Source organism: Oryctolagus cuniculus, chromosome 11, assembly GCF_051225735.1.
Source record: "Oryctolagus cuniculus isolate XC-2025 breed Fujian yellow rabbit chromosome 11, ASM5122573v1, whole genome shotgun sequence".
In the NCBI taxonomy this organism is placed as follows: domain Eukaryota; kingdom Metazoa; phylum Chordata; class Mammalia; order Lagomorpha; family Leporidae; genus Oryctolagus; species Oryctolagus cuniculus.
Window position 1 is genome coordinate 74,091,164 of NC_142877.1, and position 24,458 is coordinate 74,115,621.

General features: G+C 42.3%; 1 protein-coding gene across 1 annotated transcript in view; it reads left to right on the forward strand.

The window, feature by feature from the left end:
* LGR5 (leucine rich repeat containing G protein-coupled receptor 5) overlaps positions 1–24,458 on the forward strand; it is a 137,027-nt gene that overhangs the window by 81,466 nt on the left and 31,103 nt on the right. The window contains exons 4-5 of the mRNA XM_002711332.6: positions 9,619–9,690; positions 23,313–23,528. Of these exons, the coding sequence (XP_002711378.4) occupies positions 9,619–9,690; positions 23,313–23,528 (288 nt within the window). The remainder of the gene's footprint in view (positions 1–9,618; positions 9,691–23,312; positions 23,529–24,458) is intronic.

Consider the following 24,458-nt stretch of genomic DNA (forward strand, 5'->3'; position numbering starts at 1 on the left):
CATTCCATATGGGTGCTGGTTGATGTCCTGGCCACTTCACTTCTGATCCAGTTCCCTGCTAATGTGCCTAGGAAAGTAGCAGAAGATGGTTCAAGTGCTTAGGCCCCTGCCACCCACATGGTAGACCCAGATGAAACTCTTGGCCTCTGGCTTCAGCCTGACACAGCCCTGGCCATCGCAATCATTTGGAGAGTGAGCCAGCAAATGGAAGACCTCTCTCTGTCGCTCTCTCTCTCTCTCTTTTTTGAATAAATAAATAACTCTTAAAAAAAAAAAAACCTGCTCATCCCAAACCATAAGTCTGACCCTGCCTCCTCATCTATGTCCCTTGGTATTTAAAAAAAAAAAAAAAGAAGAAAAGAAAAAGAAAGAAGATGCATCTCCTATGAATGATAGGCAATCATTTGATTCACTCATAAAAAAAGTCTCCTAGGGTAGTGACATGTAAGCTTCCTGTGTGTAGTGATACATATATTATTTTGCTGTAAATACTCTTCATAGATTTCTCCTTTAAAATATAGTTAGGGCAGTACATTGTATTTACTTCTTTTTCTTAAATGGTGTGTATGGATCAGCTATATATGAATTTCATGTGTGTATGGTAGAAAAGACATTGTGAAATATTTGCTATTAAAAGGAGCATTTTAAACCAATAGGCCTGAAAACCACAGGGCTGGGGTAAAATGCTAAAAATGATAGACTTATCCCTACCCTCACGATTACTCTTAGAGTGCATGGGTTTAGGTGCCAGCTCTGCTTGCAGTTCCAGTTTCCTATTAATATGCACCCTGGGAGGCATCAGGGGTGGCTCAAGTAGTTGAGACCCTGAAACTCATGTAAGAGACTTGGATTAAGTTTGCAGTTCCTGGCTCTGCCCCTAGGCCCAGCCCTGGCCTTTGTAGGCATTTGGAGAGTGGATCAATGGCTGAGAGCTCTCCACTATTATATAGATAGATAGATAGATAGATAGATAGATAAATTTTTTTTTTTTTTTTTTTTGACAGGCAGAGTGGACAGTGAGAGAGAGAGACAGAGAGAGAAAGGTCTTCCTTTGCCGTTGGTTCACCCTCCAATGGCCGCCGCTGCAGCCGGCGCACCGCGCTGATCCTGGCAGGAGCCAGGAGCCAGGTGCTTTTTTCCTGGTCTCCCATGGGGTGCAGGGCCCAAGCACCTGGGCCATCCTCCACTGCACTCCCTGGCCATAGCAGAGAGCTGGCCTGGAAGAGGGGCAACCGGGACAGAATCCGGCGCCCCAACCGGGACTAGAACCCGGTGTGCCGGCGCTGCAAGGTGGAGGATTAGCCTATTGAGCCACGGCGCCGGCTCTAATAGATAGATAAAATTTTATACATATATAAATCTATCTATCTAAGTGTTTGAGAAAAAGAAATAACTAATTGTATTGTAGGAGATGAAAAATTAAATGTAGAAGTAATATTCATCTCAGGCTGTAACAGGTAGGAGGGCCTGTGGTAAAAGAAAAGAAAGATAATTATGATATCCATTAAGATGGAGAATGGGGGCTGTCGCTCCCCCTCTTCGTGGAGGAGCAACACAGGACCCTGCGCTGTTCTTTCTTCTGCTCGGCCCTCCCCGGGTTTGCTGCTGGTTCTTCCCGGGTTGGCTACTATCCCTTCCACCTCCGTGGAAGGGCAGTTCCCCCTGGCCGCATTCCCCACTTCCGCAGGGGAGCGGCACACCGCCGGCCGGGTCTCTCGGGGGCTGCACGGGTGTTCCTTCAGCTAGATGTTCCCCATAGATGTTCCTGGTGCATGCCGTCTCTCTCCTCCTTTATAGTCCTCCTCCGCCAATTCCAACTTGGCTGAGTACGCTGCTCTCCAATCAGGAGCAAGTCCTACAGTTAATTGGTTGAACTGGAGGCAGCTGTGCGGAAGCTGTTTACTTCTCTCCCAGCGCCATATTGTGGGAGAGCAGATGCATAGAATAAGTCCTAATTCGAGCAACTTAGTCTAGTCCGGATTGCTCCCCACAGATCCCCCTTTCTTTTTATTTTTTGGCGTTGATACGCGCCTGTCTTCGGTGTCCCGCAGCACACACTCTGCTGTACTTGCTAGAGTTGCCACAGGCTCTTACAAGTCCTATCAATCAGGAAAACCGAATCCGGGTCCTCTCTTCGCCATTGTGAGGAGGTTTTTTAGGCGCTGATGCGTGCCTGTGTTCGGTGCCCTGCAGCGCATGCTCTGCTCTGCCCGCAGGGGCTTACAAGCTCTATCAGGCAAACCGAATCCAAGCCTTCTCATTGCCTTATCGTGGGGGAGACTTATTAGTGTTGGTTCGTGCCTATCTTCGGTGACCTGCAGCTCATACTCTGGTCGAGCTGCTTGCTGGCGCTTACCGCCTTAAATCAGGCAGACCGAATCCAAGCCTCCTAATTGTTACATTGTGGGGAAGCCTTACTGATGTTAATTCGTGCCTGTCTTCGGTGACCTGCGGCGCATAAGCTGCTAGCTGCCCGCAGGTGCTCATCGCCTCACTTGATTAGGCAGACCGAATCCAAGCTCTCACATTGCAGTGTTGTAGGGAGGCCTTTTTATTTCTCTATTTCTCTATCTCCGGGCATTTCTATTTCTCCCATTTTACTTCTATCTTCCAGCATTCCTATTTCTCTCATCTTACTTCTAAACTTCTGTTTCTCTTATCCCTGCGGCTTTCCGGTGCCTCGCCCTGCCGGCAGCTTCACGGCTCCGCGCGGCTTTCCGGCACCTCGCCCCGCCGGCGGGCTCCGCCCCGAGGCTGCTTTTCGGCGGCTCGCCCCGCGGCAGCTTTACGGCTCTGCGCGGCTTTTCGGCGCCTCGCCCCGCCGGCGGGTTCCCGGCTCTGCGCGCACGCTCCGCGGTCTCCACGCACTTCGCGCCCGCACCACGGCCTCGCGCGCCAGCCCCGCGTTCTCTATCTATTCACGCCCCGTGCTCTCTCTGCACGCGGCGGCTTCCGCGAATGTTTCCGCCACCACCGGCATTCAGTCCAAGTTCCCCGGACTAACCTGGCGAATTTCAACCTGGCGGCCCACGTCTCTGCCTCTGGTTCCAGATCTTCGCCTCTTGCTCCCCGGGGTGACTTGAAGAATTCCAAGGTGGCTTATATCTCCGCCTCGGCCTGCACTCGCGGCTTCATCCTCCCTAACATTTTTCTCTACCCGGTATGTTTCCTTAAGTTTTCTTCCAACAATATTCCTCTCATTTCTCCTGGCTTCTCCCCACAGTCTGCATCCGAGTCTGTTTGTTCTAGCTTTCACTTTCGCTTTCGACCTTAGAGATTTCTCCCAGCTTCCCCCCGTAGTCCGTATCCGAGTCTATGCCTAGGCTTTCAATAGCTTCCTCCGGCACCTTTTTCGTCCGGCTTTTTCCTAGGCTGTTTGCTAGTCTCTCCGATATTTTTCCTAGGCTGTTTGCTAGTTTCTCTCTCCGATATTTTTCCTAGTTCTTCCCGTTTCTTCCCTCCTAAGTTTCATATCCGTCCTAGGTTTCCTATCCGAGCTAGGTTTCCTATCCGAGTCACGGCACCATTATGTCGCTCCCCCTCTTCATGGAGGAACGACACTAAACCCTGCCTAGGCTTCATATCCGAGTCACGGCACCATTATGTCGCTCCCCCTCTTCGTGGAGGAGCAACACAGGACCCTGCGCTGTTCTTTCTTCTGCTCGGCCCTCCCCGGGTTTGCTGCTGGTTCTTCCCGGGTTGGCTACTATCCCTTCCACCTCCGTGGAAGGGCAGTTCCCCCTGGCCGCATTCCCCACTTCCGCAGGGGAGCGGCACACCGCCGGCCGGGTCTCTCGGGGGCTGCACGGGTGTTCCTTCAGCTAGATGTTCCCCATAGATGTTCCTGGTGCATGCCGTCTCTCTCCTCCTTTATAGTCCTCCTCCGCCAATTCCAACTCGGCTGCCCACACGCCGAGCACGCCGCTCTCCTCCAATCAGGAGCAGCTCCTGCAGCTTGTCAAGTTGGTGAGAGGCAGCTGGGTAGAAGCTGTTTACTTCTCTCCCAGCGCCATATTGTGGGAGAGCAGATGCATAGAATAAATCTTAATTCCAGTAACAATATAGTCCGAATTGCTCCCCACAGGGGGCTGGTGCTGTGGTGTAGGGGGTAAAGCCACCACCTACAGTGCTGGCATCCCATATGGGTGCTGGTTCGAGACCCGGCTGCTCCACTTCCAATCCAGTTTTCTGCTATGGCTTAGGAAAGCAGTGGAAGATGGCCCAAGTCTTTGGGCCCCTGTACCCATGTGGGAGACCTGGAAGAAGCTCCTGGCTCCTGGTTTTGAATCGGCATAGCTCCAGCCATTGTGGCCAACTGGGGAGTGAACCAGCGGATGGAAGACCTCTCCCCCTCTCTCTCTGCCTCTCCTTTTCTGTCTGTGTAACTCTTTCAAGTAAATAAATAAATCTTAAAAAAAAAAAAAAAGTGGAGAATGAAGATAACAGCCAGCCTTGGCAATTGCTGCTTTATATCTGAAAACTTATTACAGTAATCTCTAAAGAAATCACTAAAATTTAACATTATTATCCCTATAACTACTGGATCAACAAAAAATAAATTATTGGTTCTATATTGCAAGATATCTAATCTGCTGGAGTTCTGAAGCAGGCTATCCTCAACAAAGGTTCATTTTCTTGTGTAAGCCATTCAGTCAAGGAACAACTAATCCTCGTGTACCCCAGAGCCAAACCCAAAGCCACATGAAAACCACAGAAGAGTCACAATTAACCCAAATTCCCCAAAATCCATATAGACCCAGACTAGAACCTTGACATTGACTTGATAGCTACACGTGAGACAGGCAGAGGGCATACCCGAGAACCAGGACATCGCCACGAGGTCCCAGATGAAGATGCTACAGTGCTGGCATCCCATATGGGTGCTGGTTCGAGACCCGGCTGCTCCACTTCCAATCCAGTCCCTGATGCCTTACCTGTTCTTCTTTAGTCCTGTTGGCAAGAAGGCGGAGGAGGAGGTGAAGGGCAGAGGGAAGAAGAGAATAGCAAAGTGGGTAGAACAGTAGCATAGGGAAGCTGTATAAAATAGTGAATATTTTAAAGCTCCTCAGAGAAAGAAATTAAGAAAATAGGAAGTCATCCTTTGTCTCTATAGATAGTGTTTCATTTCCCTTTCTTACCCATATGTGAAGGATAAAAGTAAAGTAAATGCTTACATCTATATTCAGTAAGCTCTGCTTGTATGCATTGTACTCAGTGAGGAGCATTTGCCCAAGAAACCCGCAGCTGTGTTGGGAGTGCTTTCAGTTTTAATTGCACTCTGTTGTGCTATAAACCCTTTCATTGTTTTCTCTCCCATTGGAATATTTTAAACAACAACAGGATTTTCTAATTAACTCACTGGAGACTTATAAGGATATAATGGAGATAATTTGCTCTTATTTTGTCATTTGAAAGTAATTAAACTAAAGTTCTTTATTTAGGGCGTGATCAGGGCTTAAATTTTTGAGTCACATTTTTGTGTTTTACTGGTAAAAGTAAATTAAGAAATCAAATCTCTGCAAGTTAACTTGGGGACAGCTTTAAAAGTTATCATTAGTAAAGCTAATTTATGGTCCATTTTTAAAAGTAAGATATATAAAGCAACTGAAAAATTTGCAGCTATTCATTGAAGGAAAGCTATCTAAATATCTCTTTTCTACTCCAATTTTCCAGATACTTTAAGAAAGCCAGCTTTTTAAGAGTTTCACGGTTTGGTTAGCAAAGCACAGAAGGACAATTCAATACCAGCAATAAACATCTATTAAGTTCTTTATATGTCTAACAATCATTTAAGTTTATCACTGAGTAAATGAGTTGGCTTAGAAAATGTTATTAAATGAGCTTAAAATTAGTGGATTGGAACTACTTAGACAAATGTAAAATAGCACAGAAATCTATACTTTTAATATTCAGGTAAATTATTCAGGATATGGAATTCAAGTTGAAGTTCCCAAACCATTAAGTGAAGTATGAGATCCCCCTAAAATTCAACTCTATTCATAAGGAACCAATACAACTGAGAGTTTTGATTTATGAAATTTAGATTAAATTCAAGTTTAACATAATGAAATTAGTTGAGTAGAACTATTGGAATATGAGTTGACATCAAAATGCTCATGATCCCCTCATACAAATGACACAATTAAATTTCTAAGAATAAAAATAAAAGATAAAAAAAAAATTTCTAAGAAAACAATCTCAGACATAGTGAGAAAAGCCTACATTTTGTGGTATACAAATAATTTTCATGTCTTATATGAGCAAATGCTTACATATATGGTATTATAAATATTTTATTAGCTTAATCCTCAAACACCTTTTCAATTAGATGAATTAGATGATACTGTTCCCATTATACAAATAAAAGACCAATGCATTAGGAAGGTTAAATTAATTTGCTGATCAAGATTCAAAACTTAAGGTATTATCTCCAAGCTAAATGCAGCCTCAAGTACAGGTGAAAACCATCAATTAGAAATAATTAGTAGAGGCCGGTGCCACAGCTCAATAGGCTAATCCTCGGCCTGCGGTGCCGGCACCCCTGGTTCTAGTCCCGTTTGGGGCGCCGGATTCTGTCCCGGTTGCTCCTCTTCCAGTCCATTTCTCTGCTGTTGCCCGGGAAGGCAGCGCAGGATGGCCCAAGTGCTTGGACCCTGCACCCACATGGGAGACCAGGAGGAAGCACCTGGCTTCTGGCTTCGGATCGGCACAGTGCGCTGGTCGTGGCAGCCATTTGGGGGGTGAACCAATGGAAAAAGGAATACCTTTCTCTCTGTCTCTCTCTCACTGTCTAACTCTGCCTGTCCAAAAAAAAAAAAAAAAAAAAAAATTACTAGGGAGCAGGCATTTCAGTCTGGTGGTTAAGACACCAGGAGTGTTTTGGGCTTGACCTCCAGCTCCAGCTCCTGACTCCAGCTTCTCTCCAGTTCAAACCCTGGGAGGCAGCAATGATGACATAAATAGCTGGGCTTCTGTCATCCACCTAGGAGACCTGGATTGAGTTCTGTCTCCTAACTTCAGCCTGACTCTGCCTTAGCCATTGGGGTCATTTGTGGAGTGAACAGCAGGGATGGCGGATGGGTTCTCTCTCCCTCCCACCCTCCCTCCCTTCCTCTTTCCCTATCTCTCATCTTCACTCCCTCTAGCTCTAGGTCTCCCTCTCCATCTCAAATAAATAAATAAATGGGCCAGCGCCGCGGCTCACTAGGCTAATCCTCTGCCTTGCGGCGCCGGCATACCGGGTTCTAGTCCCGGTCGGGGCGCCCGATTCTGTCCCGGTTGCCCCTCTTCCAGGCCAGCTCTCTGCTGTGGCCAGGGAGTGCAGTGGAGGGTGGCCCAAGTCCTTGGGCCCTGCACCCCATGGGAGACCAGGAGAGGCACCTGGCTCCGGCCATCGGATCAGCATGGTGCGCCGGCCGTAGCGTGCTGGCCGCGGCGGCCATTAGAGAGTGAACCAACGGCAAAAGGAAGACCTTTCTCTCTGTCTCTCTCTCTCTCACTGTCCACTCTGTCTGTCAAAAAAATTTAAAAAAAAAAAAGAAAAAAATAAATAAATGAAAATTGAGGGGCAAAAATGAAATAGCATAGTATGGGGTGTTCTCAGGGGGTGGTACCCTGCTTAGCAATATCCGTGTCACCTGGGAACTGCTGAGAAGTACCCTGGCCCTTGACCACACCTACTGAACCAGAAACTGGGAGTGGGGCCTGGCAATCTGTGTTTTAACAAGCCTTCCAGTAAATTCTGATGGGCCCTAAAGTTTGAGAACTGCTGGCATAGAGTTTTATTTTTCTGTGACTCAATTCAAGTGTCATACCCAGCACAATGCTACTGTATCATTAGTTTCGAGAAAGGGCTTATTAAGGAATGTGTAAAATGGCCCAACATCTCTTGATTGCCTCCCATGTAACAAGTATTGTTCTGTGTACTTTCACTCGTTGAATCATCACAATAAGCTCTGGGAGGTGGGTGTCCTTCCTGGTTGCTAAGGCATGGAGAAATTCGGTGATTTTCCTGAGGCCCCACGGCCAGTGGTAGGGAATAGGTAATTGCATTTGAAAACCCATGCACTTAACCAAATGACCTGAGAATGTGTGCATTCAGCCAATATGCCTCAAGAGAATTCTATATGATGAAGTGGAAAGTACCCCAAGCTTTGGAGCTAGACAAACCTGGGGTTGAATCCCAGCTCGTTATATAATGAAATGAAATGAAATGAAACTTCAGTTGTCGAGATCAAAGAACACGAAAATTGTGTCTGAAACCTAATGTAAGTTTGTTACCTGATACATTGAAATATTTCCTTAAAATTCCTACTTTCTTAAAATAGTCGGCCTCAGGCTTACACAGACCATGAATATTACAGAAAAAATATGCTGCAAAATTATTGTTATAAACATGTATTTGAGAAGTAGCAAAATATAAGGACTCTACTGGGAATTTTTCCATGTTCTTTTCCTACCAGCGATGATATGCTTTTATTTTATTGTTGCCAGGTGTTTCTATTCTGTAGTTCCCATGTTGGGGGTGGGGGGGATCCTGTTCAACCTAAGAGAGCAAAAGCACCAATTCTTCACAAAAATAATTTAGTTTTTATATCAAAATATGGTCATGCACAAGAAGGGAAAAGATTCTTCATAGCCTCCCACTGTTCATCCTATTTGCATTTTGTCTAATAGATACAGCCACAGGAGTGAGCCTTTGAAAACAAATCATTTTGTTTCTGTACTTAAACCCTTCAACAGGGGTTTCTCATCGCACTTACCATTAGCCTTGTTGTGGCCTGCAGAGTCCTCCATGACAGACAGCTTCAGGTGCTGTCTCCCAGTCTCTCGCCCTCTCCCATTCCTCCTCAGTCTCAATGGAGCCTTTGCTGCTCCTTCAAAAAAAAATCAAGAAGGTCTGGCCTCAGGCCCTTTGCATTTGCTTTTTCCACTTCCTCAGTAACTCTTCCCAGATGTTCACATGATTGGCTCCCTGACCCCCTTCTAGGTTCCACCTAAATATCACCCCCTCAGAGAGGCCTTCCCTGAGCAGCATTAAAATAAAAATCTCACCCTCTGTTACCATCCACCGCCAGTCCAGGTTTTGTTTTTGTATTCATAGCACTTATCATTTGCCTTGTGGTATATGTTCATTTGTGCATTTTTAATAACTTGTATTCCCATGGAATACAGGGAGTGGGGAGAGGAGGCTGGCGCTGTGGCACTGCAGGTAAAGTCTCTGCATACAATGCCGGCATCCCATATGGATGCTGGTTAGAGACCCGGCTGCTCTACATCCAGCCCAGCTCTCTGCTTTAGCCTGGGAGTTGAAGACCAGGAAGAAGCTCCTGGTTCCTGGCTTCGAATTAGTGCAGCTTCAGCCATGGCGGCCATCTGGGGAGTGAATCAGTGGATGGAAGACCTCTCTCTCTCTCTTTCTCTCTGCCTCTCTGTAACTCTTTCAAATAAATAAATAAATATTAAAAAAAAAAAAAAAAACTAACCTGCCTGAGAGTCCAGATATTGCCTCAGGCTCTGCAGTTTTTCTGACACCTGGAACATTGCCTGGCACTCTTATGGTTATTGTTAATTATTGTTAATTTTCACTAAAATTTTTCTCTTTGTTTTAATATACAGCATGCTGCAGAATAATCAGCTAAGACAGGTACCCACAGAAGCACTTCAGAACTTGCGAAGCCTGCAATCCCTGTAAGTATGTATATTGGAAATTACAAAATGCAAGATCATTTTGGGAAAGGGAATGGAAATAGCCAGTTGATCATTTTAATATGTTCCTTAGTTGAGGATCAGGCCTAAATAAATGATGAATGAGTCCTTTACAGCAATAATTCTTCACACCCTTATTAATATGTATGGGAAGGACTGGTGTTGGAGTTTGGGTTTCAGGGTGGAGATCTGATTACTGCTTTTGAAGCCAAAAGCCTCTCATATGTGTTGGTATGTCAAGACAAAGCATCTACTCCCAGAATCTTGTCCTACATTTTCCTGTAACATCTTTGTTCCTGATTTGAAATAAGAAATAATGCTTTCCTTTTACCAAAAATATATATATATATCACAATCTAGACATCTTGGCATCTTCAGTTTCTTTTGTTTTCAGATGACCTGAGCTGTCTTGCAGTCAACTTTTGCTGAGTCAAACACTGAATTTTATTGTTTTAAGTTCTGTATGTACATCAGTGAACCTCAAGTCAGGAGACTGAGATCTACCTGTGTGTCCTGAAGCCCTACTTCTCAGGGCTACAAACCCAGAGCTTCCCCTTTGCCACACACAGATACACTAGCATAGCCGCAAACAATCCCATGGATATTTATATCCATATCTTGCATTCACAAACCACACCTGGACGCCACCTACAAGCACTTGCAGACATACAAATGCGCCCAGCAACAGCACTGGTGTTCCCTACTCTAAGTTGGGGTCTTCTCTATCTGGACGTTCTCTCCCCTGAGGCTCCCCTGGCCCTCCCCACAACCTACCCCCCACCAACACACACCCAGTGACTTAAAACCTCTGAATAAATAAAACTGGTTATTACTCACAAAAGGAACATTCTCACCAGCTAGCTGCTTTGGAACTGGGGTTGTAAACCATTGTTTACTGTGATTACTTAACAACTCTTGGCTGTGACTGCTTGGTCAGTCAATCTTCTCATGAGCATGTGTGAGTGTTTACAGTACATCGCATGGTTTCCAATATATGTGTGTGTGATACGCATTCTCATTTAACTCACACTGGAGATCTCCATCTGTCAAACAAAACACCGGTGCCTGGTCTTGAGTGATGAGGGAGATAAATGCAGAAAAAAGGCAAATAAATATTGCAGATTCAGTTGAAATCATTAGGAAGAATCCATCAGTTAACTTTCACTGTCGTTTGCTTAATGCCTCTTACTGGGGTGACAGAAGAGAAGGAGGAACTTGAGATTTGGAGGTGATACTTTCCTCCTTTGATCTTTTTTTTCCCTTTTAATGAAAGAAAATCTGTGCTTGAGATCATTTTGAGCTTTTTAGTCCCGTCAAACAAAGTGACTTCCTGGGTTTTCACCAGCCTATAGATAAACAAGCCCACAAGGGCCCCTTTGTGGTATGGGCTAGGTCAGCTGCATTTTTCAGGAGCTCCTTAATGACAGTAGACAGTAGACAGTATCGCTCCCCCTTTGTTGCATGAGCCTTTACCTGAAGAGAGGAAGCAGCAGCCTCTAGTGAGTTGTGTCAGGGCCCCAGGATTTAGTGGCTGAATTGAAATTGAGATAATGGTGGTGGCCAATGGGAACTTTAAACAGCTGCAAGGCAGACAGTAGATAGAAGGATAAGAGTTTGTAACCAAAAGCTACTATCAGCTGAAAGAAGATCACAAACAGAACACAAACAGAAGTGGACGCTTTGAGAAAGAGAAAACCATGAATCTTTTGTTCATGCGAACTGGGTGGTGGCTCTCCGATAAAGGTGTTCAGCTTTGGTTTCTTGCTGTCCAGATAGTTACTGTTCACCAGGTGTCTCTTGCATTTGGTTTCTGGTTCACACAAAGGATTACGTTTTGAATCCTTATAAAAATGTGTTCCCTGAGGAAAGGCCAAGGGTTGCCTTTCTGGTATGACACTTGCCACATCCAAACTAAAGCATCCAGATAGAGACTTGGCCCCTGGTCACACTGGATTGTTATCAACTGGGTTATGTAATGTCCATCGAGGTCTCTTTGCCCAGAGTGCAGACAGATCAAGGTGAGGTGTTGAATGCTGACAGTGTGTGCTGATGTGACACTTTTCCTCGCTGATTTTTGCTGCTTTGATCTAAGAATTGAGATTTGTCAGAAAGCCTTATGGACATAGTTTTACCCACCAACCCTACAGACACTGTATTGTACCCACTGAAGGAGCCTCCTGCCATAGTACACACCAGGCCAGTTCAGAGGTTTGGGACACAGGGAACCTTTTTTAAAATTTTATGTTACTCTGTATTTTAGGTGTTTAATTGTGTTTCTCTTGCTTCCTTGGAGCAGTTCCAAAAATAAAAACATAAGTTTTGAGTTTAATGGTTATTACAAACATACATTCCTTACCCATTCTCCATTCATGTTCCAGAATGCACTTTATCCTTTGCATGACTCCATATGAATAAGAGTGATGATAAGGATGCAACTCCTCTCATCCATGCTGCCAACATTTGAGAGGCCTCTATTTGGTTGCTCATCTCTTCCTGAATGGAGTCAATGCTTAGATTGTCACTTAACCCCTTTTGTACCTAGTTCCTCCTTTTTCCACTCTTGCGTTCACTCTGTTTTCCTTGTGTTATACATTCACTCCCTGAAGCCCTTCCCACGTGACAGGGCCCACGTGCTTACCACTCCTTATTTGCCTGTCCTTGTAACAGCTTCTGCAGTGGGGCTTCTCAATAATGGCAGCACACAGGAATCACCTAGAGCTCCAAAGCCCAGGCTGCACTCAGAACAGTTAAAATCAGAATCTCTGAGGAGGGGGCCCCTATGTCAACATTTTCTAACTGGCCTAATTGCATTAAGTGTTTCTTAACATGATGAATAGAACTGGCCTCCTGAACCATTGATCCCCAGACGATCTAAAAACTATTTTCCTGAACTCTTTTCAAACCTGCATAGTAACAAAACCCATACTTTGTATTCCTATATGAGCTATTAATGTAGGTAGAATGTAAAAGTGGGGCATTGCTTTGTTTTAAATTGAAACCAGCACACAGCTGCCTATCAACACCATTGATAATCTAGGGAAGATAAAGCTGAGGCCACATGCGATGTGGTCTATAAAACCTTGGATCTCTACTTAAATTTTTTTATGAGAACTTTATTTTTTCAAAGATTTGTTTATTTATTTGAAAGGCTGAGTTACAGAGAGGCAGAGAGGGAGAGAGAGAGAGAGGGAGGTCTTATGTCCGATGCTTCACTCCCCAATTGGCCGCAATGACCATATGCCAATCCGAAGCCAGGAGCCAGGAGCTTCTTCCTAGTCTCCCACGTGGGTGCAGAGGCCCAAGAACTTGGGTCATCTTCTACTGCTTTTCCAGGCCATAGCAGAGAGCTGGGTTGGAAGTGGAGCAGCCAGGACTCGAACCACTGTCCATATGGGATGCTGGCACTGCAGGCGGCAGCTTTACCTGCTATGCCACAGCCTTAGTGGCATACTTAGTCTTACTTGATAAGGAATCTTTACTTGACAAAACCCTAGGTGATTTGTATGCAAAATACTTTTTGAGAAATTAAGATTTTAGCGTTCTATTACAAATCTACAAATCCTAAATCTACAAATCCTAAATGGTTGAGAACCACTGAAATACATTATTTGCATTCTTATTCTTTGCTCCACCCAAATAGATGTGGTTTCATTGAATAAAATTTAAGAAACTTGATATTAAAATTGGTAACATTGCTGAGATAAAGAAAGAAGCAGTAATCAAGTTTCAAGGGATATAATTTTTCATCTAGTCCACATATATAAGATATTTTGGTTTTTTTCCATAATGAAAACACATAAGTGCATTTGTATCCCTTTAACTCTCCTGATGCTTATGAATTCTTCAGCTGAAGAATGAGAGCACAGGCCCATGTCGCTGAGGCTGCCACTGTGCAATATTTGCATTTGGCTTCCGATACACAAATGACTTCTCAGACACAAATTGGACTTTAATAATGTAATCAAATATAACCTAATTTCCTTTCTGTTTTTGGAAAAGAATAGAAAATGAAATCAGAATTCACAGTAAGTTGTATTTTACCAAGAAACTTTTGACATTATAGATATCTAAGAAATAGGGCCAGATTATATTGATTTGATGGAAACTCAAAACTTAACCCTCTGTACCCTCACAATTTTGTATTAACAGGTAAGAAATCAATCTATGAAAAACCATTGCTTCTCACAAAGAGAATTATATATTCATACTATCCAACCACCAAAGTATGAATATTATTTAATACATGTTCATTTTCATTCCAGGTCTCACGAGCAAAGGTAATTTTGCAATATGCACAATCACAAAGATAATGGGTTAGTAAATAGAAAAGGAAAAGAGAATTAAACATATCTTCATTATTGTCTCTGTTCTATTAGCAAATATTCATATTCAAAATCATATTTTTGAAGACTATGTTTGAAAACCCAAGAAGAAAGTATAATTACAACCTGAAACATGACTTGACCATGTATCTTATTGTGAAAATATCCTCAGGGCTACACATTTCACTCTAGAGACTCTGAAATGTCAATAACTTCACAAGAGACTGCATAATAGATGTTTGCTAATAATAGACCAAAAAGGGGGAAAAAGGAGTAAGCAAAAAGAATGAGTTAAGACAAGGAGGTGGGGCTCACAATGCTGAGATGTAAGGCAAACCTAGAAATAGGCACCAGTTTTCTCTATTAACATATGGGATCCTGTTGGATTTCAGAGCCAGGACACAGAAGGGAAAGGAAGTAACAGAAGACAAGGAAACATAAGCAGACAGAAGGGAAAGGAAGATGAGATAACCAAGAGGATAAGATTAAAGGATCAAAGGGTTAATAAAACGTGTTTTAGTATTGATGACTAAAATGGAAAAGCCTGGTATTATTAAGGCAGAAGATCAATGACATTTGGATAGCCAGGTAGTAGGGGATGCTCATGGACATGAGGCCCAGAAATACTGTGGAAAATATCTAGCAACTTGGGATATCAACTGGGATAGAGATATAAGAAAAAAGTTTGAGAAAAGGTGAATGGAAATCCTTGGATATCAGAATGGGAAATTTGGGTTTGAAAGGGATGATATGCAGAATTGTAGATTCTCAACAGGGAATCACATAGAGCACAATTTTAGGGCAATTAATCTGGCAGCTGCCTACAGGATTCATTAAAGAGATAAGAGATCAAAGGCAAAAAGACCAGCTCAGTGGCTGCTGCAGTAACACAGGTGTGAAGAGATAAGAGACTTAACTAGACAGTGGAAATGGAGAGTCTCAGAGATGAAGATAAGTGGAGAGAACTTGGTGAATGATTGGCTGGAAGACACTGGAAGGTTCAAAAATGACTCTAGATTTCAAACCCCAGTGGTTCCTTGGAGACTAATGGTGCCTCTAACAAAAAGAAAGTCTTTGTTTTCTATGGAGAAAAATAAAACCAAAGAAGTTACATCTCACATTACTCTGGTGTAGATCATCTCCTTGTTGGAAAATTCACAGTGGCAGTGATCTCTGACCAACTTAATGTAACTTGATCTTAAAATATATTCTTCACTGGAGTCTTGCCCTCCTCAATGATGCCAGGGAGATGAAGGCTGAGTTCCTTTGAATACTTTTCATCCAGTTCCTAGTCTCTGAATTATTACACTTCAATGAACCTGCTGGAGACTGTGTCTTCCCAAACTGTAGAGATGCCAAAAATAATAATAATTATTATTACCTTTTCAAAGGTAAAGCTAAAACAATGATTTTCTTTCTGGCAACCACAATAAGTTTACAAATAAATAGATGGAGAAGAGAAAGACAAGCAGAAATTTCCCTGCTAAGCAATCATGATGTTTACATGAAGTCATATGTTTAATTATTTGCCCTAGAGTATAATAATTTCCCATATTTATGGGAAATTCATTAAAAGGTGGCACATTGTGGTCCACAAATATTTATAAACAGCAACCACTATGATAATACTGTGAATCACAGAAACCAATATGAATTCAAATTTATGAGTTCATATAGATAAAAATTTATCCTAAAAGTATTATTACAATAATCTCTTGAGAAATTCAACTCCAATAACCAACTGGTTCCCAGGCAATAAAATTTCAAAGTAGTCAAATAATACCATAAGAGAGAATATGTGTACTTTATTGAATTATATTATAAACAGACTTGGAACTACATGACTTTCATTTTATTGAAAATGTTTAACTACAATTGAGAATGCTTTCATTTCTCCAAATTTATAAATGAACTAAATCACTGTGTTCCTCCAACTATTCATGAATTGTTCAAAATGGTCTCACAAAATGTACAAATATGTGGAAGATGTGAGAGAGTTGTTCATATCCTTAAAACTTAAGAAGGAAAAATGCTTATCCAAATACAGAATAACAATGCTAGTCATGAAAACCTCATTCTTGATCATTCTGTTTAGTATAAGAATCCCTATAAGCCGAATTGTGCAACTGCAACGTTCTTTACACTTTTAGCTGTTTTTCCCTCTTAGTCACCCATGTTAATAATTGACATTATTATAGTCATCTCAGATATGGAATTAGCCAAGATCAATGGCTTATCTTTTGACTAACGCTTTCTTCCTTGTAGTTAATGGCTCATCAAAGGCATTCTCAAACAAAGATACAAGTTTATGTGATACATTGGCAAGGTATCATATGCAAGACATATAAAGGACCATTTTTTGATATAACAATAGCAAGAGTGATCTCATAGGTTCTCTAATCCCTACAGTAATGCCATTTATAAATTGAAGTTTCCTTTCAGAAGTGTGAAACAGATTGACAAATTGTTTCTCTTAAAAGAGGATATTTTCAGAGTTACCCCTTTGTACTTAAAAAAATTAGGAGAAAATGAACATTTTTTGGTTTTTGGCCATTGCCTATATGTAAAAGATTAATTTTTTGCCTGTTACCTTCCAGCTCTTTGCCACATAGACTATGTTGACATTACAGGATTATTTTCACAGTAAACATGCAATTCTGTTTTATTTTTACTTTACATAATGCTGGGTAGCATTCATTCTTGATCTTGCACGGTCTGCCCGGATCAAAAGTCTCAATCACCATAACTTTCTTATCTCCCTCTCTGGCCACACCTGGTGAGTCACCAAGTGCTTTTGAACCCTCTTATTTAATATCTCATGTTAGGCTCTTCCTCTCCATTTCCACTTTTGGAGGCATTCATATTTCTTACTCTAATGACTACAGTTATCTCTTACTTTCCCCCTAATCCTTCCAACACCCTGTTATCAGAGTGATCCTTCTATGGAACATCTATTATAAGTGTGTACAGTCAGGAGTCAGTACGTCACCCTCTTTCCAGAGGAACAGGTTTACATAGACATTAAAGATTGCTTGATGAGAGTAGGGCATTTCTCATAGGCGCATAGCTCAGTAGCCATCAATGAATGAAATTATCCAGACTTCAAGTATTTCCTTTGATATTCAACATGATTGAAGTCTGTGATGTTTTTGACCATGTCCCATTGATAGGAAAAGCAACTCAAAGACCAAGAGAGACAGTCAACCAGCCAACCAGCTTGAACAGCAGAATCTCCAATAACTGACATGTTTGCTAACCTCAACTCTTCCCTCCAGAGAACTTAGTTCAACATAATAAGCCTTGAAATTGCGATTAAAAACTTTCTTGTAAGTTGTAGTTGAATGTCACTTAGAGATACCATTGCAGAGACTCACAGTTAACAAGAATTGTGCCCCAGAGAGGTGACATCATGAGAATCCTTGGCCATTTTAGTCCTTTTGTTGACCTAACACAAAAGATGTTTGCACCCTCTGTTCTCTGTGATGGAAGCTTTGCTTTACCACTCATCAAAACCTACAGCAAACCTACTGAATGTATAGATTAAAGGATGTTTCGAGTGTAGAGAACCAGCAGTTCTGCAAGTCCCTATGACCAAAAAAAAAAAAAAAAAAAAAGGCAGTCTAGAGAGAAAGATGTAATTACAAATGGTTGAGAAACTACAGGAAGAATAACAACAAAAAACTTTTAAAGTAAAAGAAAAAATACCTCTCCCTGACTGTGAAATTTTTTCTCAAATAGTAAAACCAACCATTTGTAGAATACTTTACTGTTTATAAAATTCATCCACACAGATTTTCTCTGTTCATCTCCACAATAATTCTGTAACATATTGTGACTCTGCTGTATAAATGTGAAAGTTGACCCTCAGAGACATGAATCAATATATCCCAAAATCCCGAAACTAGTAATTGGCAGAGTCTTGACTTAAATTTGTATGCCCAATATGTAGGTGATTTTAGATGATCTAGAAAGTTGGGTAAAATTTTTTTCTCTATGATTTTACTATAAACTGTAAATATTATAAGGAACATAAAATGGGTACCATTTCCCACTTAATGATCACATTTCAGATTGTATTCCAAGATCATAATTAAGAGGTGTTATTTGTCTGAATTGTGGGAAAGTCCATTTCTATTGTTAATGTGTTTTATTTTGCTATGCATGACTTGCTATGCAAGTTCTGTGTGGTGTTTCCATCACATTGTTGATGATTGTTTAAAGGCCAAGACCATTGTTGGGAATATTCTCTGAGAATGTGCCATCTGTCACATATCAATACTGCTTTGAAAGAATGAAGATGTTATATTCAACAATGTATCAGGAACAAAATTCGTTGCCCTGTTGTTTTGTGAGTGTGTGTACACACACACACACATAACAATAATATTAAAGATTTCAAAATAAGGGTGACTTCTCTTAAGTATTTCTGTTTTGAGGAATGGAACAGTTTACATTTCTTGGAGCTGAAATTCACTGACAATCTAGCACTCATTTTTTAAATTTTTATTTATTTATTTTTTTTGACAGGCAGAGTGGATAGTGAGAGAGAGAGAGACAGAGAGAAAGGTCTTCCTTTGCCGTTGGTTCACCCTCCAATGGCTGCTGCAGCTGGTGCACCGCGCTGATCCGAAGGCTGGAGCCAGGTGCTTCTCCTGGTCTCCCATGGGGTGCAGGGCCCAAGCACTTGGCCCATCCTCCACTGCACTCCCTGGCCACTGCAGAGAGCTGGCCTGGAAGAGGGGCAACTAGGACAGAATCCGGCGCCCCAACCGGGACTAGAACCTGGGGTGCCGGCGCCACAGGCGGAGGATTAGCCTACTGAGCCGTGGCGCTGGCCTAGCACTCATTTTTAACCACCTTTTGCCTAAGCAAAATTTGAGATTTTCTCCCTTTTTTTCCTGAATAGTTTAATAGTCAGAAGACAAAACCACAAATTGTTACCTGGCTTTAGATAATAATTTAAAATCAGTAGAACCCATTATATTTACAAATCCTTGTTGTTATTTCCTTTAATCATGAAACAACTTTATCAGATATAAATTATCTCCATTGTCCAAATGTCTAAGCTAATGTCTACTGACTTGGCCATGGTCACACAGCTACCATTATGGTTTGAACTTGAGACTTCCCATTCCGAATCTCTTCGCTAATTTACAGATACTGAGCTGTGTACACACAAACTCCCTTTGTGACTTGCAAAAAAAGAAAGGGGGGGGGATAATAAAGAAACACTTAAAAAACAGAGCTGTATAGTTATTTTTATTACTTTCTGATAAGTATACAATAGAACTATATTTTACATGTATACAGTTTCTTATATTACATAGTAATGTTTACCTGACACCTCTCTGCTTAACTATTGCATTGTCCAAGCATATAAGTAGAGAATGCCCAGCTGCCTGAATAGGCTTGATTGATATAATATATGAGCCTTTTGTTTACTCACTGAATAGGCACAACTTGTATCCTGCCAGCTACTTGCCCACAATCTTAACATTGTTCTGTAAGAACCACCTGTATGAGTGACTGGATAATTAATTCCATGCTCTGGTTTAGCCTTGGGATCTTCTGTTAAGATTAAATCAGGGGGCCAGTGCTGTGGCACAGGAGGTGAAGCTGCCACCTGCAGTGCCTACATCCCATATGAGCACCGATTCAGGTCCCGGCTGCTCCACTTCCGATCCAGCTCTCTGCTGTGGCCTGGGAAAGCAGTAGAAGATGGCCCAAGTCCTTGGGCCCCTGTATCCATGTGGGAGACTCGGAAGAAGCTCCTGGCTCCTGGCTTCGGATTGGCGTAGTTCCAGCTGTTGCAGCCATCTGGGGAGTGAACCAGCAAATGGAAGACCTCTCTCTCTCTCTCTCTCTCTCTCTCTCTGCATCTGCCTCTCTGTAACTCTACCTTTTAAATAAATAAATAATTCTTTCAAAAATAAAAAAATATCAAATCAGATACTGAAACAGGGAGTAGAATGGTGGTTTCCAGGGCTGCTGGTTCAGGGGAGATGTTGGTTAAACTGTAAAAAGTCTCACTTACACAGAATGATAAGTTCTGGTGATCTATTGGAGAGCATGCTGGCTATAAATAATAACAATGTCTTGTATACTTCAAAATTGCTAAGAGATTAGATCATAGGTGTTCTCATCACAAAAATATGATGAGTGAGTATGGGAGGTGATGGATATGTTAATTAGCATAAATTCATAATTTCATAAGGTTCACATATATCAAAACATCACATTATACACCATAAATATATGCAATTTTGTTTGTAATTATACCTTAATAAAGCTGATGGGGGAGATAAAACCAGATAATGCGTTTGAGCGTGAACTACATACCACTCTCTAAATTAGGGTTGGACCACTGCGGCCAGGTGGATACAACCTGGCAGTGGAATTAGAAGGTACGCCATTCCTGCTGAACACTGGCCTCTCCACTTTTTACTTGTTGAACTCTATTTAGAGGAGCATTAAGCCTGTGGTTATAAGGTAAATTTAAAGTGTTATCATGGCCGGCACCACGGCTCACTAAGCTAATTTCCACCTGCAGCGCCAGCAGCCTGGGTTCTAGTCCTGGTTGGGGCGCCGGATTCTGTCCCGGTTGCTCCTCTTCCAGTTCAGCTCTGTACTATGGCCCCGGGAAGGCAGTGGAGGATGGCCCAAGTGCTTGAGCCCTGCACCTGCATGGGAGACCACTAGTAAGCACCTGGCTTCTGGCTTCGGATTGGCGCAGCGCGCCGGCTGTGGTGGCCATTTGAGGGGGTGAACCAATGGAAGGAAGACCTTTCTCTCTGTCTCTCTCTCTCTCACTGTCTAACTCTGCCTGTCAAAAAAAATTAAAAATAAGTACAGTGTTATCACAAAAATTAATAAAGAAAAAAGGAAGAGGGGAAGGGAAGGAGGGAGGTACCATTGTATTCTTGGAATTGTATCTGTGAACTGCACGAAATCTGTTCTCTGTAAAAGATTAAAAAAAAGGAATACCATTTATTGGGAGCCTTTTCTATAAATGTACCCCAACATTTACACCTAACTTTAAGGTTTTCCATTTTTAAGACTTTTGAAAGCCACTTGTTGGCCGGCGCCGCGGCTCACTAGGCCAATCCTCCGCCTTGCGGCACCTGCACATCGGGTTCTAGTCCCAGTCAGGGCGCCGGATTCTGTCCCGGTTGCCCCTCTTCCAGGCCAGCTCTCTGCTGTGGCCAGGGAGTGCAGTGGAGGATGGCTCAAGTGCTTGGGCCCTGCACCCCATGGGAGACCAGGAGAAGCACCTGGCTCCTGCCTTCGGATCAGCGTGATGCGCCACCGGCCGCGGCGGCCATTGGAGGGTGAACCAACGGCAAAGGAAGACCTTTCTCTCTGTCTCTCTCTCTCTCACTGTCTACTCTGCCTGTCCAAAAAAAAAAAAGAAAAGAAAAGAAAAGAAAGAAAGCCACTTGTAGTTTTGATGCATAAGCAACCAGCAAAAATCAGCCAATATGTTAACTAAAATGCAGACACTAATATTATAAAGTTTCCTTTCTTTAATGAGTGCCATAGTTAAGGAGAGTTTACATATGTGCTTCACTTCTAGTCAAACAAAAACAATCACGTCTTCCTCCCCTAATGAGGTCGTACCTCATCTGAACATGGGCCCAGAGCATTATTGCTGTAGAAAGAGGAAAGAGATGGTGTTGAGTTGGCCTAAACATTTCCAGCTCCCTTTGTTGTCAGATCCTTGAGATGTTTCTGCTGCCTACGATGATAATTATTCTGCTGGAAATTTAATTGTGTGTGGGCTATGACACTCAGCCCTTAAAATTTTTTCCAAGTCATCTTATCTCCGTTATTATCAAAAATTGGCCCAGGGTTGGCAAGGCATGGTTTGTTCCCATTCAGTAAGTAGAAGTAGGAACCAGAGGACAATTGCCATGACATATGTGACCAAAAGTAAAGAAGCCGCTTTCCAGAGAGATTAGCTCCCTACCACAGAGAATTCTCTCTATTTCTAAATTGTTTAAATTTGGTTTGCAAGGGATTATTTTGTGATCCTGGTGTGCTTCCTGCATCTGTTTAGTCTTAAACGCTTCCGAAAACATTTTTTGAAATCCTCTCGTGATTTTCTAATCCTTTCTAATACATGGACTGCTTAAAATGCAACTCTCCTTTTTTTAATCCCAGCTTTGAAAATGCAAACAAATATGTGAGTCTTAAAAACAGATTGGGAAAAAAAGTGAGGGCTGTTGTCAGCATAGCTGAGTCAAGGTGGTTCTGTTGTTCATACACCTTGGGGAAAATTTCAGACTACATGCATTTTGTCACTTCCATCAGAAAAAGTTAAGATGTTTTAATTACAGCCACTGTTTATGCTGGACTGGGACAAAATACAAGTATCGCACTCCCTCTGCTGGCTCTGATGCTGCAATGGCTCATTAACCAGATCTATTCTTAGACGTATTTCCTCCTTTAGGAAAAGAAAAGGGGGAGTATAGAAAAAGGAAACAGACGCTGGAAAGCTGTTCATTTTATTATTCATTTAAAAGTGTCAAAAAAAAAAGAAAAAACAAGAAAGCCAACACTTTTCAGGCTTTTCATTCAGTGCTAACAAAGAGGAGGGACCGCTTCTCCTTTCCTGACACGTGTCTGTAACAGCCTTCAAAAATAGCTCACACTATGTTCACCAATCTCCCTAGCTAGAGTTCACGGACCATCTTGTGAACACTCACCCTAGAGTGTCTGTGCATAGGACCCAGGCTCCAGCTGTGGCTCCAACATAGGTTTTTACACAGGAAAAATAAAGTGAATTAAGCCTATTTAAAAAAAAAAAAAAATTCTCAAGTCCTTTCAAAGACTGAAGTAACCTTTTCTCAGAATTTAATAAATAAACTAGTCGAATAGGTTCAAAAGTGTCCAGGAATGCAAAGGCATTCTTTTGGCTTGGAGTAGAAAGGAAGCAGGAGGTTGTCTGCCTGCTGGTGTCAGAAAGGAAAGCTAAAAGATCATCATGCTGCAACCTTATACCCCAGGGGAGGCCACTTCCATGCATGAACACATGCTACACACAAGCCTGGGAGAAAGTCCCGGCACCCTGCAGTTTTAGAGCTAGGGAGACTGAGAAGCAATGGTTCTACCCTTGGCCCAGGCGAGCCTATCAGGAGAGGAAACTGCTACAGATGTCAAGAACTCTGAGTAGCCCTGGCTCTGTTTCACCCTTGCTGGTTGGCATGCATTAGGATTCCCTGGGAAGTCCATGTTCCCCCGGGCTTTACTCTCTTGTCCATTCTTGTTTGCTTGCTTCCCTAGGCGACTGGATGCCAACCACATCAGCTACGTGCCTCCCAGCTGTTTCAGTGGCCTGCATTCCCTGAGGCACCTGTGGCTGGATGACAACGCTTTGACAGAAATTCCTGTCCAGGCTTTCAGAAGTTTATCGGCATTGCAGGCCATGACCTTGGCCCTGAACAAAATACACCACATACCAGACTATGCCTTTGGGAACCTCTCCAGCTTGGTAGTTCTGTAAGTTTTATTGATTTTGCTCTCTTTTAACAGTTTCTAAATTCACCTGGAGACCTTGGCCTTTAAATGCTGACCCTTCAAAACTTGAATGGGGACATTTTAAAGGATGAAAACCCACTGAGCCCTTGCCCAAAATGCCTCATAAATGTTTCAATTGTGTGAATGACTTAAATGACATTTATCGAGCACCTGCTAAGTGCCAGGCACTGTTGGGCATACAAAGATAATAAAATATGACTTCTGCCTTAGGAAAGCCCATTGTATATTGTGTAGGTAATCACTACGCTGTACAATTGGTACAATAACCAAAGATAATAAAAAGTCAGTATTTTTTATGATTGCTGGTTCAGGACAAATTGGAAAATGCCTCTATTGTTTAATTTAATTGTATTTATGAATAATATTAATAATATCTAATAAGTACTTCTTGAACCAGGGAAAGAAATTCAGGGAGTACTCACCCTTGATGGTGAGTTATACATTCGTACAGCTTTTTCCCTATTATGTCTCAATTTCGTTGCTGTAGTAAAGCAAAATGATTCTTGAATAAGTAATAGTTTGAAAAATAGTCTTTAAGAGTATAACTGATGTGGTGTAATATTATGGCCAATTAATGCCATTTTCAGAAATCCAACTATGCTTTTTCACTTGTCCCTTTTAAATTCATTTCCCCAAAATCCCTTTGGGAGCTGGTCCAATTTTCAGTTGTATATTCAGCTGCTCTCATTGGCTCTGGACTGATTTACCAATTGAGCCAAAGATGATAGTCATACAGACTAATACTGTGTCAAGATAACTAACCTCATGCAGCCAAAGAAATCTGATCACCTTTCCCTGTCACTGAAATCATTGTTTCCTGCTAGCGTATGGCCCACCCCTGGGAACGTAGCCTTTATAAGAATTCAGTTTTAACAGAAAATGTGCTTGAGC